Source organism: Typha angustifolia, chromosome 6 (assembly GCF_048772165.1).
Source record: "Typha angustifolia cultivar Huaian chromosome 6, ASM4877216v1, whole genome shotgun sequence".
Lineage (NCBI taxonomy): Eukaryota > Viridiplantae > Streptophyta > Magnoliopsida > Poales > Typhaceae > Typha > Typha angustifolia.
The window spans coordinates 9,570,099-9,583,722 of NC_133244.1; the positions used below are offsets into that span (position 1 = coordinate 9,570,099).

The 13,624-nt window shown below is 37.4% G+C and overlaps 2 protein-coding genes across 5 annotated transcripts; both read left to right on the forward strand.

Moving 5' to 3' along the window:
• The first annotated feature begins 1,698 nt into the window (after positions 1 to 1,698).
• LOC140760912 (protein PAT1 homolog 1-like) lies at positions 1,699 to 7,234 on the forward strand. Of its 2 annotated transcripts, none has more exons than XM_073097993.1 (5): positions 1,699 to 2,235; positions 2,909 to 3,072; positions 3,373 to 3,429; positions 4,023 to 4,092; positions 4,577 to 7,234. In XM_073097993.1, the coding sequence occupies exons 1-5, from the start codon at positions 2,151 to 2,153 to the stop codon at positions 6,622 to 6,624; spliced, it is 2,424 nt and encodes an 807-aa protein (XP_072954094.1). In that variant the 5' UTR covers positions 1,699 to 2,150; the 3' UTR covers positions 6,625 to 7,234. The 2 variants fall into 2 exon arrangements, with proteins under 2 accessions (XP_072954094.1, XP_072954095.1); XM_073097994.1 differs by having other exon boundaries at positions 2,912 to 3,072.
• A 1,539-nt stretch (positions 7,235 to 8,773) lies between these two features.
• LOC140761162 (probable UDP-arabinose 4-epimerase 3) lies at positions 8,774 to 13,367 on the forward strand. Of its 3 annotated transcripts, none has more exons than XM_073098372.1 (11): positions 8,774 to 8,961; positions 9,664 to 9,822; positions 10,309 to 10,433; positions 10,657 to 10,770; positions 11,077 to 11,184; positions 11,283 to 11,374; positions 11,655 to 11,796; positions 12,030 to 12,124; positions 12,203 to 12,332; positions 12,466 to 12,610; positions 12,848 to 13,367. In XM_073098372.1, the coding sequence occupies exons 2-11, from the start codon at positions 9,762 to 9,764 to the stop codon at positions 13,072 to 13,074; spliced, it is 1,239 nt and encodes a 412-aa protein (XP_072954473.1). In that variant the 5' UTR covers positions 8,774 to 8,961; positions 9,664 to 9,761; the 3' UTR covers positions 13,075 to 13,367. The 3 variants fall into 3 exon arrangements, with proteins under 3 accessions (XP_072954473.1, XP_072954476.1, XP_072954475.1); XM_073098375.1 differs by having other exon boundaries at positions 9,664 to 9,801; XM_073098374.1 differs by lacking the exon at positions 8,774 to 8,961 and adding an exon at positions 9,015 to 9,115.
• Positions 13,368 to 13,624: the final 257 nt, after the last annotated feature.

The following is a 13,624-nucleotide window of genomic DNA, read 5'->3' on the forward strand; positions in this document are numbered from 1 at the left end:
AACTATATACTGATCGGTTTACCATCATATAGAAACAACCCAAGGTACTTAATAAAAAGTCTCTCCACAATATAATTAGGTATTCCAGCCAGATATCCCCTTATTTCATTCTTTCTCGGATACATTAAAGAGCTCTTATCAAAGTAAATTTTAATCCTAATCTAGCTTCAAAACAGTGGGAAAAAAAAAGAGCAAAAAAATAAAATAAAATAATCTTTGTCTGTACTTTTAACAACATTAATTAGGATATTAAGTGTATCCAGTAGTCCTTAATATATAAGCAACTTCTAGCATAAGCATTTAGGCCCTTTTGACTTGTGACCACAAATTAAAGTCCAAACGAAAGGTGATGCCTTTGCCACCAACCAAATGCTAAAGCCCAAAGGTCATAATGCAATACAAAGGACTACAAAATCATACAAAGACTTGTGATAAAGGAAGGAAAGACCCTCATTTATCACGCGCCACTTAACCTTTATGTCTCCCATTCTCTTTATGCCAACTTTACTTATAATTTATAAAGCTAACTGCGAACCAAATTACGAGTCTTTGACCACTTTATTTACTCAAATGAGTCGTCTCCTTAAATCTAATACTAAAAATATTTATGTTTATGTTATATAGATCAACATTTTACTTATAAAATTAATCAATAATAAATTTCATATTTTCTGAGTTAACTAATAAGAAAGACGAGCTGAATTCACTAGCGATTTATTTTTTCAATTCCGTATTAAATTGGCATAAATGTAAATATATATATATATATATATATATATATATATATATATATATTCCTTTTGATATTAAGTTTTATGATTTGGATGTGAGCTAGTTTAGTCAAAAACTCTTAAAATTCGGTGCCGACCATGGAATGTATGGATGGCATCAACGGTATGCAAACAATTGGATAGATTTGACTCGACCCAATTGAAATTAATTCTAGAATTTGACTAAGAGGATTTCCAAATCTAAGCCAAACCGTCCCAGTCACTAAGATTTGGGTCCTAATCATAACCTAATGGAAAAATAGTAGTAGACAAGAAAGTCTGGAATAGGTAATGGGCGGTGTTTCCACATTAAACTACTGCCCTGTGTGTTCTTAACCAATCACTGCACACCAAGTACTCTGACTGAAGGAAATTTCCTGCAACCATGTACTGTATAGAATCTTCTCCTAGTGGACAAAGAAGAATCCTCTTGCAGGGATACTGTTGGATTACCCCTTAGAGCTTCCGCATGAATACAAACCCCAAATCTCTTACTCCAATCCATAGATTGCCTTGCCTGCCTGCCTCTCTCTCACTCTCTGCTCCACTCCACCTGATGGTTTGTGGACACAACCAGAGGATCCAACTCCATGGTTGATGGTTTGATGTTTGATGGTTGATGGTTGATGGTTGATGGTCCCCATCCTGTTTTAACATCTTCTAGGCATATGTAAGCAGTGGTGAGGTAGCTTAGGTAGAACCCAACTTTCTTTTGTTGCCATCTCCTTTCCATCTTTTTGTTAATGCCATCATTATTTGTCAATCTTATCTTTATGACTGGTTTCTTAGCCAAGAAGACAATGGCAAAGTGAAACCTATAGTGCCCGGAAGGCCTATAAAGGCCTAAACTCTTTTGGATGTTGGTAAAAGAGTTGATGGTTAATCTACTTTGCGCTCCTGTTATTCCTAATAAACTAGACTCTCAGTGATGATGGTTTAGATGATAGATTAAAATATCCAAAGCATAAGATTGGGGATAAGTTGCAATCATAGAGACCGAGTAAATGATAAGATAGCAACATAAAATATTCACCCCACGCCTCCCTCTTTTGTTTTTATACTAGATGGAAGGAGATAGGAGCAGTAGATGGAGAGAAGTGGGTGAGTGAGAGGAGGGAGAGAGTGAGGGGAGAGGGGGGAAGAAAACAGGACCCAAAAAAAAAAAAAAAATGCACAAAGAAAAAGAAAAAGAAAAATTATACGCATAGCCAAATTCCCTCTTCCCTTCTCCTTCCCTCTTCCTCCTCTTCCCTTCTTTATCTATTAGATTAGGACAATCTCGCGAAATTTCTGTTGGGTCCTCTCTGAATTCTGAAATAAATGGGAGGATCGGATCAAGATGTGATCTTTTTCGTCTTTTCGTCGGTTTAGAATCTAAGGATGGCGGGAGTCGACGGGGATGGTGTTGTTTCAGAAGAAATTGGCACTTACAAGGCGTTTGGTGTGCAGGGTAAAGGCGAATTAGGTGAGGTTTCTCTTCTTTTGCTTACTCTTCTGGTGTTCTAGGTCACGTGGATATTTTAGATCTGAATTCCTGGCTCGATTTAGCAAAAAAGTTTGGTTCTTTTATGGAATTTTACTGTTGGATTGAGGTCTTAAGGAAGATCGATGGTTATTGGTGAGAATTCAGCAGTGTTTTATGAGTTTGTGGATGATCTTTTGTGGGTTTCTGCGCTTCAAGCTTGGGATCTAATTTTTCTCTTTATTAGTTTGTATTTGGGTCAAGTAATTTTGGGTTTTATGAAGCGAATTATTGATGTATCGCATATGTAAGTAAGATTGGTATCCGTGGGATTGTTTTATTGGAACAGCATGATCTTGAAACTTTTCTGTTTATTTGAGACCTTCGATGCGATTTCGACTAAAATTTGAAGTCGTGTTTTGCTGTTTGACGAACCCAAATATAATTTCCTTAATGGTAGTGACCAATCATGGTGGAGACTGGAGAGTTCGGCTAAGTACATGTTTGGATCAATCTGGGGCACGCTTTTCATGCTTCCAAACTGTTTGTGTGTCGACTATTAGTTCTCTTTCTTCTATTGTTCTTAATCCTATCGGTCTTTTAGAATATGATCTAGTTCTGGTCTTGGAATCAAATGTGTCTATTTAATCTTATGTTATGCCCTTATTTTCCTCAGCAGATAGCACTCATTTTGATGCTTCACAGTATGCATTTTTTGGTAAAGATGTCATGGAAGAAGTTGAGCTAGGGGGATTAGACGATGGTGATGATGATGATGGTATCGGTTTTGGACTAGATGATGAAGACTATCAGTTTCCTTGTCTCAAGGATAATGCGGAGGTTTAAGTTCTTTACCCGCAGGATCTTACTGTAGTGTTTAATTTAAATTCATTTCAACTTTAACCACCAGATACCAGGAAGATGGTAGCAAGAAAACAAAAGGAAAATACAAAGTGCTTGCCTCAGATATTTCAACAATTGTATATTGCCTTGGTTTCTACTGCTTGTAGTGTTATTCCTACCATTTCTTGACTGCAAGCCCTTTTTTTGTCCTTTCTCCCAAACGATGCCAAGTTTATGAGTCAATATGTATGTTAATTTAGCTAAAAGTCCATCACATTCTATATATTTGCATTGCAGGATGAAGGTTTTGGTTCTCTATCTGATGTTGATGATCTTGCAAGCACATTCTCAAAGGTTTGTTTTCTTAAACATCCATTTTATGCTTTTCTGGATTTTGGTGCTTCTATTTTAGAGGATCTAAACACAATTTTCATTATCCGAGTTTTAAGCATAAATAGATTAATTATCATTATGTTTTTTTTCTATTACCTTTCTGATCTTGTATTTGAGCTCAGTAAGTAATATAAGATACTCATATCCTGCATCATATATGACACGTATATCTCATCTAATCTTTTTGTTTTCCATGATAGCAAACTGAGCATGCCACTTGAGCTCCTGCCTCATTTTCTTTATTGGTTTTGTTTCCTTTATTAGTTGATGACCTGCATCTTTAATCGCATGCCATTTTGGAAAAGGATACTAATTAAGAAACAATGTGTCCATATGGTGCTACATTGAAGTATACCTTGTTTTGTGTGCAGTTCTTTCATAGTTATCAGCAGTACTTGCAAAATAATAAGCTTCCTGTTTATTTAATTTTTGTAATCCTTTCCCTGTTCCCATTTATCCTCTCTTCCCTTTACATAAACTTGATGCCTTCCTGATCATGTTATTCACAAATCCTCGTCAATAAGATTGTTTTCTTATTTCTCTGTTGCTTTCAGTTGAACAAAGTTGTTAGTGGACCGAAGCTCACTGAATTAACTGGTCATGGAGGATCATTTTCTAGAAAAAGTAAGTACATAGTTTTGCTCTGATCCATTACAAAAGTTTTTTTTTATTTTTTATTTTGCATCAAATGAATCACGAAAGGTTAGTTTGGCGTGTGGCAATATTCAACTGTTATTGCTATTTTAGATGCATTAGACTTACTATGTAGTCTCACACATATTTCTGAAGATGGCACGTCTTTTTACCTGTAATACAACTTATAAGCGAGTCCAACTTTCATTATCTTGATGGAGGGTGGGCAGTAGATCTGTATCTTCTTGAATTGTGATCACAACAAGAAATGTGGAAGTGCAGGCTTTCCATCTGATATTTGTTCTCAGACTGCTTCCTTACTATGTATTTATTTTTCTTTTTGTGGATGATTTGATAATTGAGATTTCTTCTTTGCTCCTGTATACTTCTGAATTAGACTTGGCCAGATTACTTCATTTTTCCGTTCACTGTTAAACTGCAAAATAATAATACTACCTTTTCTTGTCTTTTTCAGGTTCTACTGCAGAATGGGCACAAGAGCCAGGTTTTTCAAATTGGCTTGATCAGCATATATTAGAAGCTGAAAATGTCCAGGATGGTAAACGATGGTTATCTCAGCCCCATCCTTCGTCAGCTCGTTTTGCAGAATCTAAAACTTTGTACAGAACAACTTCATATCCTCACCACCAGCAGCATAACAATCCTAGTCAGCCTATTCGTGTACCCAAGTCATCTTATACAACTTACCCTCCACCTGGGCTACCGCAAGCTTCCCCAAATAAATTGCATCACATAAGCATGCCTTGTTCTACTGCCGTGCTCCAGGTGCCTCTCGAGGTACCAAATTCCTCCCCCTTCTCCCAAATATCTTTGGCAGGAATACCTCATCGATCACACTATGGTGGACATGTGGGTCAATTTGGTTCAGCAGGTCTCTCCATTAACGGTCAACGACAGAGCTGCTGGTTGAACCACAGTCCCTTTGTGGGTGAAAATCCTAGTTTATTGCCTAACTTGATGCAGCAACTTCCTCCTCCAAATGGTTTAATGAGAAATCCATCTTTGCCACCACAAAAACAACAACTCTACCAAGTTCGGCCATCTCTACCACATTTCTCACATTTGCAGTCTCAGATGCTCAGTCGACAACATTCTCTACCACGGAGGCAACATTCTCTACCGCAGATGATCAACAGGTTTGATTCAATACTTGGGATCACAGATTTGAGTGAGAGAGTCAAATCAACAACATACAAGGGAAGACAGAACCTCCATTTTTATCAGCAAGGTTCTGATTCCTCTAGTTCGATGATTGACAATGGATGCCCAAGGTTTAGATCTAAGTACATGTCAGCTGAAGAAATTGAAAGCATTTTGAGGATACAGCATGCTGCAACTCACGACAGTGACCCTTACATAGATGATTACTATCACAAAGCTTGTGTAACAAAGAGATCTGCAGGTTCCAGGTTGCAACACCGTTTCTGCCCAAATGCCATAAGGGATCTGTCTTTTCAAACATGCACAAAGGACAAAACACATGCATATCTTCCAGTAGATGCTCTAGGGAGGCTTCAGTTCTCTTCCATTCATAGACCTCGCCCGCTTCTTGAAGTTGAACCGACATCTTCAAAGTGCGACGACATCCTTGACCATAAATCTTTTTTGAGGCCTCTTGAACAAGAGCCAATGATAGCAGCTAGGGTCATTATTGAGGATGGCCTTTGCCTTCTACTTGATGTAGATGATGTTGATCGCATCATGCAGTTCAGCCACCCACAAGATGGTGGCACACAATTGAGGAGGAGGAGACAGATCCTCCTGGAAGAGCTAGCAGCTTCACTACGGCTAGTTGATCCACTTGGCCCTGGTAGATCTTCACATTCTGTGGTATTGGCTCCAGAGGATGACCTTGTGTTCCTTCGCTCGGTTTCTCTGCCTAAAGGCCGGAAACTTCTCTCACGCTATCTTCAACTTCTAATCCCTGGTAGCGATCTTGCTCGACTAGTTTGTATGGCTATTTTCCGCCATCTCAGATTTTTATTTGGCAGTCTTCCCTCAGATTCCAGTGCGGCTGAAACCACAACAAATCTAGCTAAGGTCGTATCTACATGTATCCATGGAATGGATCTGAGTACCCTCAGTGCTTGCCTTGCTGCTGTTGTTTGTTCATCAGAACAACCACCTCTTAGACCGCTTGGAAATTTGTCTGGTGATGGTGCTTCCATTATTATAAAGTCTGTTCTAGATAGAGCAACAGAACTTCTTACTGATTTCCACACAACCACCAACTACAGCATTTCTAACCGATCTCTATGGCAGGCATCATTTGATGCTTTCTTTGGGCTACTCACAAAATACTGCCTCAGCAAATATGACAGTACAATGCAATCGTTGCACATGCAGGCAGAAAGTGATACAATTATTGGTTCAGAGGCAATAAAAGCTATAAGGAAAGAGATGCCACTAGAACTATTACGTGCCAGTCTTCCTCATACCAACGAGCATCAGCGTAAGTTATTGCTTGATTTTGCTCAGCGCGCCACACCTCTCACTAGCTAAGAATGTTCTGTGGGCCAAATCTACATAATAGTACCTGGCTAATGTCATAATGACCGATAGATTAAGCATCTGAGAGATTCAGTAGAATTCATAAGTTTGTTCGTTTATGGCAAAGAAAGGAAGATTCTAGACTCGGGTGAATATCTATAAAGGTCTGATAGTTTGAAGTTATTGCTTGTATGGGCTTTCTTTTTTAGTTTTCTCTATGAACCTATAGTTCCTTCATGTATTAAGTTGGAACTATCATTGGAGGTCGTGACTGGAAGGTTTCAGAGGAGCGTAATTTTGGTGCTCTGGATGGAAACTCCAAACAAGTGTATGGATTAGTACTGTACAGCTTTCTTTTCTTGAAGACTCTGTTTTGCTCCAGCAAGTATCAGAACTGCATGATAGAAATGTAATTCTTGTACCTGTTTTGGTTGGTGACAAGAATTTATTTGTATCCAGAGTTGGCAGTGGCACTTCTTTCTTCTTCTTCCCCTCTTTTTAGTCAATCTACAGTTGTAATATGGAATGTTCAAATTGTCAACTACACTTTGAAAGCACTTGTGAACTGGCTTTTCAGCTCAAATAATTATGAAATGTCAACTTCCATATATTGTAATATCTACACCTTGAGGGAGAACATGCTAATTTTTCTTCTTTGATTTTTTAGATTGTATTCTGTGCAAAAGATTGAAAGCATGGAATGAAAAGTATGGCAAGTTAAAGATGAAGCAATGCATTTGGAAATATTGACAACACAAATATTTCTGTATCTTCCTATATTAATCCAAAGTAGAGCAATTTTGTTATCTAGAGCTCTAAAGATGCAACCTGGTCCAAAAATTGATTGGATTAGGTGAGAAGTATCATTCCGAAGTCTGATTACTTTATTCTCTCGTTAGAGAGGAGAGAGGAGAGAAGGGAGAGAGGAAGAGAGATGGAGTGAACCATCTCCAAACTGCTTTCCTGTCAGCATTATAAGCTTAATTTGGCGATGGAATATTATATTAATGTGAATTGTTAAAGCCTGTTTGCTGGTGGTTTAGAATTCAGTGTAGCCCCATTTAATCTATATTTTCTGTTATCTATTATCATGCGATGTGGAGGGGCCACACTTGAGAGGCATATTAATAATTAATGTGGTACCCATTATTAATTATTATATAACAAATTAAGCTTTTAAACTAGTTAATAAATTATCATAACATCAATCTATCTATGAAAGCAGTTCTAAATTTAATTTAATTTTTTCAAACACATCTGTAATTTAAAATATAAAATTTTGATCCATTCAAGTCAAACTTATTTCTTGAGCTTATAAACAGTGCCCCAATCAAAACTAAGTGAGAATACATAGTATAAAATATATTTAAAAAAATATTGTAGCCTAAATTTTTTAGAGCGGTAGATGTGTTAATCGTTAATAATAAATAATAAGAAGGAAAGCAACGTCTAATAGCACCTGTAAAGTAAATTAAGAACGTGTTGAAGTGTTAGAGGTTAACGTTGTATTATTATTCATTGGCCCACGCAGCCCTACAGCTAAGTCCATGGCCATAATTACGTGCTCGAATGCTCATCCTTTTCACTTAATATATTTATATATATATATATATATATATATGTCCTCATAGTTTCATATAATGTCAAACTCGTCCTGGTCCATGGACTCCATCACTATGTCGTTATCACGGCCAGGACAAACCTAGCTCGCCGCCAATCTTGATCATATTGAAGTAGTCAAAGGGCTACGCTTCGCCAACTCCTTTGTCTCATAATCTCCAAGGAGTAGAATATGAAAGGAAGGGGAAATTGCATAAAACACCCTGTTTTTAAGATTATTTATGATTCGAAACAACGAAGCGAAAGTTGTAATTTACTAATTTTTATGGAAATGTAGGATCCCAAACGAAAAATCGCATGAATACAGGGTTTCATGTGCAAATGCCCCTAAACGATAAGAGGTGAAATGATTCCATATTTCCATGATCTTTGAGACTTCATGCCATGTAAATAAGTATAAGGTGAGTTAATATAAAAAGATAATTAATTCACATAGGAAGCAAAAAGAGGAGATAATAATAATAATAATAATAGCAGCCCATGTTTCATGTGGGACGCTCTAATTTGAACATGGGAGGAAGAGGAGAAGAGTCGGACCTTAGAAATTTCTCTACTCGCCAAATTCTCTTCTCCTCTCCTTCCTCTCTCGCTTCTACGCTTATAAAATGTCCACGACTCGGTCCAAACTCCCCCAAAGACTTCTTCTCACCTCTCTCTCTCTCTCTCTTTCTCTCCCCTTCTCCTCTCATCTGTTTCTCCCTCTTTCGTCTGCATCTCTCGTGCTTTCAGGTACCTTTTCTCGCATTAAATGCATCCAAGAACGCATTTTTCTTGCTCTTTGGCGGGTTTATCGAGTTGGGTCTTGGTTGTCTCGGGATGTTTTGATCTGGGTTCGTCGTATCAGGTGGTCGAAATCGGATTTTGTTCGCCTTCTACTCCCTTGGTAGCCGTTTCTTTTCTTGCTCTAGCGTGTTGCTTGTATTCTTCTGGGATTATATGCTATGTATGTGGGAGCGATTGGGTTCACCAAGGTGGCATTTTGATTGAGTTTTTGGCTTCCCTTGGGAGCGGTTTGGTTGTTGACATCTATTGCATCAGTGAGGGTGTTATCTTTCTATTGTTTCTAAAAACTATTAGTCCTTATACTTGTAGCGCGGTTTGATCCTATAATCACCCTTTATTTCTCAATGTTGAATTTTTTGTCCTTTTCAGGGATTTTTCCCTCATTCATCTTTCACTCTTTTGTTGATTCTTTATGTAGCTTCTTTAATTCTGTTACATATGAAAATTAAATGCCATTTGTTGCATTAAATGACTGGCTTTTGTTGGTCTTTATTCCCTTTCTGTTTAAAATTGAAATTTGAATCCTTGTGGTGACAGTCCATATGTTGTAAACATCTCTTTGCTATCTGATTACTATACAGAAATTTATATTTCTGTGGACAATTTGGCATTTATGAGTGATCTGAATATGCTTTTGTGCCCCAACAGGTTCATTCCACGAGAGAGTACAGCATTTTCCACCATACATTCTGTGACAGAAGCGAATAGTTCTATTACTTTTGTTTGATCTTGAGAGTAATTATCACATGCTACCAGTCAACAGGAACAGAAATCAACCTAGGGCCGGTAGATCCTGGTCCTTCTCAGGTTTCTAATATTGCTCTTCGGGTGGCAAATTTGCTTATTATTTCTTCGCTCACACAATGTATCTACAAGTACATGGATAAAAGTTAGGAATTGCAGCCTTAAAAATCAGAGCCAATCCAAAAGTATTTCAAAAAAAAAAAAAGGTTTATTGGCATTTCTGCTATGTTTGTCCGCTGCCATTTCTTTCCTCTTTCTTTATTTGGTTGTTTCAACAAATAATTGCATCCATCGATCCCATTTTCCATTATTATTGTTTTTCATGTGGTTGCTTTACTTATTTTGCTTGCTAGATCAAGCAGGAGCTTTTTTAATACTCATCTTTCATATAATAAGCTCAGGATAGAAACTCCTTAACATATTGTGTTTGCTGCAAGCTCCTAAAATTGAGCCATCATTTATGTGTATGATTTGCTTTAGTTATATCCTCTGAAACACTCTATACTTAACTTTCTTTGTCATGATCCAGTAGTCTCCATGTTTTCACAGGTATGGATTACTCAGATGCAAAACGCAAGCCTCATTTTCTTGGAAAAGTTATTGTGGCTGCTCTTCTCATAGCCTTGTGCATATTTTTTCTAAATCAATCCCCTAGCTTTGTTGGCACTAGTGTGGTAAGTTATCAGTATTTCTCAATCTGGCTTGTATTTGTGATAATCTATTGTAGTCAGATCAACTCTTTCCCCTTTCAGTTATGTGACTAAAAGCATTTCCATTACCTGTAAATACAACTTCACAAGTTCACCTACCTTCTGTGACTTTGACATGATTGAAATGCATCCTATTCTGTATTCTTCATTTGGAAGTTGTGATTCTGATTCCTTTTGCATGTTACAGTTTTCTCGCCGAGAACTTGGGGTAACCCATGTCTTAGTAACAGGAGGTGCTGGCTATATTGGTTCGCATGCCGCACTTCGCCTCTTGAAGGATTCTTATCGAGTTACGATTGTGGTAATTTACTCTTCCTCTTCTCCAAAGATGGATTGATATACAGGTCAATTTCTAAGTAGCACTATGAAGAATGGTTATTTCCCCGAAAGTTTGACTAGCGAGTGCATAGCTGTTCTGTAGTCATCCCATTCTCATGTCATCCCATGTGTATATTGGTACTTTGGAATACAGTGTTGGGGTAAATGAGTTATAAGCTACCTGCAAACACAAACACGGATACACATCTATGAATATACTTGGTGGTACCATCTTCCTTGATGTGATTTTGGAGGAGCTTATAATTTCTATTTGGTGTCGTTTCTGCAGGATAACCTCTCTAGGGGAAATATGGGAGCTGTTAAAGTTCTCCAGGAGCTATTTCCACAGCCTGGTAGACTTCAGTTTATATATGCTGATTTGGGGGACCCAAAAGCTGTATCCTTACCTTCTCACTCTTCAGCATTTTCATAGATTCTTTTTTCTAACTTTCCTTTTCTACAGTAAGACCAGGTTCATTCTTAACCATTGTTCAGGTGAACAGAATATTTTCAGAAAATGCATTTGATGCTGTAATTCACTTTGCAGCTGTTGCATATGTGGGTGAGAGTACACTAGAACCTCTTCGGTATGCCATTTCTTCTTTCAAAAATTTATTTAACATCAGTTTGGAGCATTTGGTTTCCTTGTTAGAATTTATCCTTGGGAGAGAATAGAATGCCTGGCTTTAGCTAGTTCAATATATTAAGATCTTTCTCTCTTTATAAAAAGTACTTGTCTAATCTATTCTTATTTTCTGGCATGACAAGGTATGGTTTACAAAAGTTCTGTGATGAGATAATGTTATTTCTTCTTAAAATCAGGCACGTCATCATTTTTTGTTAAATCATTCTTCTCCAATTCAACAGGTATTATCACAATATCACAGCAAATACTCTAGTGGTTCTGGAGGCTATGGCAGCTCATGGCGTAAAAACTCTAATCTACTCTAGTACATGTGCAACTTATGGAGAACCTGAGAAGATGCCTATTGTAGAAGACACTCCTCAGGTATATTGTCATTTTAATAGGTTTCTACATGTTGCAGTGGATTTCTGGGTTCTAGTAATTTTGACACATAAATATAGAGATTTTCTCTTAGTTGTTAGTTAGCTCATCTTCTTCTGTACTTTTTCTGTAGTTAAAGATTATGGTAGCTTCCTTGAAATGAAATGACTTATAGCAATATATAATTCTTTAAGTTCAAAGATTTGTTATTTACCTGGAGTTTTACATAAATGCAGCTTCCTATCAACCCCTATGGAAAAGCTAAGAAAATGGCAGAGGACATCATTTTAGATTTCTCAAAGAGATCAGACATGGCTGTCATGATTTTAAGGTTTGTTGCTTTCACTATTTACTCCTAGCTAATGTATTAGACATTTGACGCACATTGACTTCAAATTATTTTTATCAGATACTTCAATGTTATTGGGTCAGACCCTGAGGGAAGGCTAGGCGAAGCTCCCAGACCAGAACTACGAGAGCATGGACGGATATCTGGTGCATGCTTTGATGCAGCGCTAGGAATCATTTCAGGCCTGAAGGTATTCTTATATCCCTTTTCCTTAATGTCGATGAAATTTGCCGGAGACAAGTTTTAGAAACTGAGATGTTGCTTGCAGTTTATGGTGCTTCTATTAGATAGAAATACTGATGATTTTGCTTGGCTTATTGTAGGTTAAAGGAACAGACTATCCCACAGCTGATGGAACTTGTATAAGAGACTATATTGATGTCACAGATCTAGTTGATGCTCATGTGAAAGCACTTGGCAAGGCAGAGCCTAGCAAAGTCGGCATCTACAATGTCGGCACTGGAAAAGGTAGTTAAAATTTCTCTTTAATTCTTCCTTTCTTATAGCTACTCTTTCATGTATTTCTGCATGAAAAGCTTATAGAGCTAATGAACATGAATCTTCATAATCTTATGAGCTCTAAACTTGACGTAAAACTGTATCTTTTCTTCAGGTATTGGAAATTGTGTATGCACATATATAATTCTTTCATCCCATTTCTATGTTCTCCATGTCTCATAATCACATTGTTATTTTCTTTATCAGGTAGATCTGTAAAGGAATTTGTGGAAGCATGCAAGAGAGCAACTGGAGTCGAAATCAAAGTCGACTATCTCAGCCGCAGGCCAGGAGACTACGCTGAAGTCTACAGTGATCCTGCAAAGATCAACCGTGAGCTCAACTGGACAGCTCAGTACACCGATCTCCAGGAGAGCCTTTCAATCGCGTGGAGATGGCAGAAATCACATCCTAACGGTTACAGGACATCTTAAGCCATGGCATCTTGATTCAACTCTTTGTTTCATTCATCTGTTCACATGGATATTATTGGTGAGGAGTATAGAAATCTGTGTGGAAGTCCTTTCCGCCATCAACTGCGTAGTTGTTTTTAAGAGTAGTGATTTTGGTAAAAGGAATACAGACATACTGGAGAGGATAATGTATTAGTTTTACTTGTCACAGACAGAACTTGAATCACTTATACCCAGCCTCGATCGATCTTTATTGTATCATGCTTGTGTGAAGCTACAGTGAATATAAATCATATCCATTCTTTTTTCCTTAATTTTGTGTGATATATTTTCAGTGCACAAGTGATTGTCTAATGATAGTTGTGACCGAACTCTGAAGAGACGATCAGTTGACTGATATATGCTTTACACGGCAAGGCATCTCAAGAGTTTGAGATAGTTTGAAGGAGAGGAAAAGGGAATATGAGAACCCACCTGATGGTTGATAAATTATATATATAGTTTTAAAAAAAATTATTTAACCTTTTTATTGTGCATAGAATATTATAAATAACATCCTATATTTGGATAA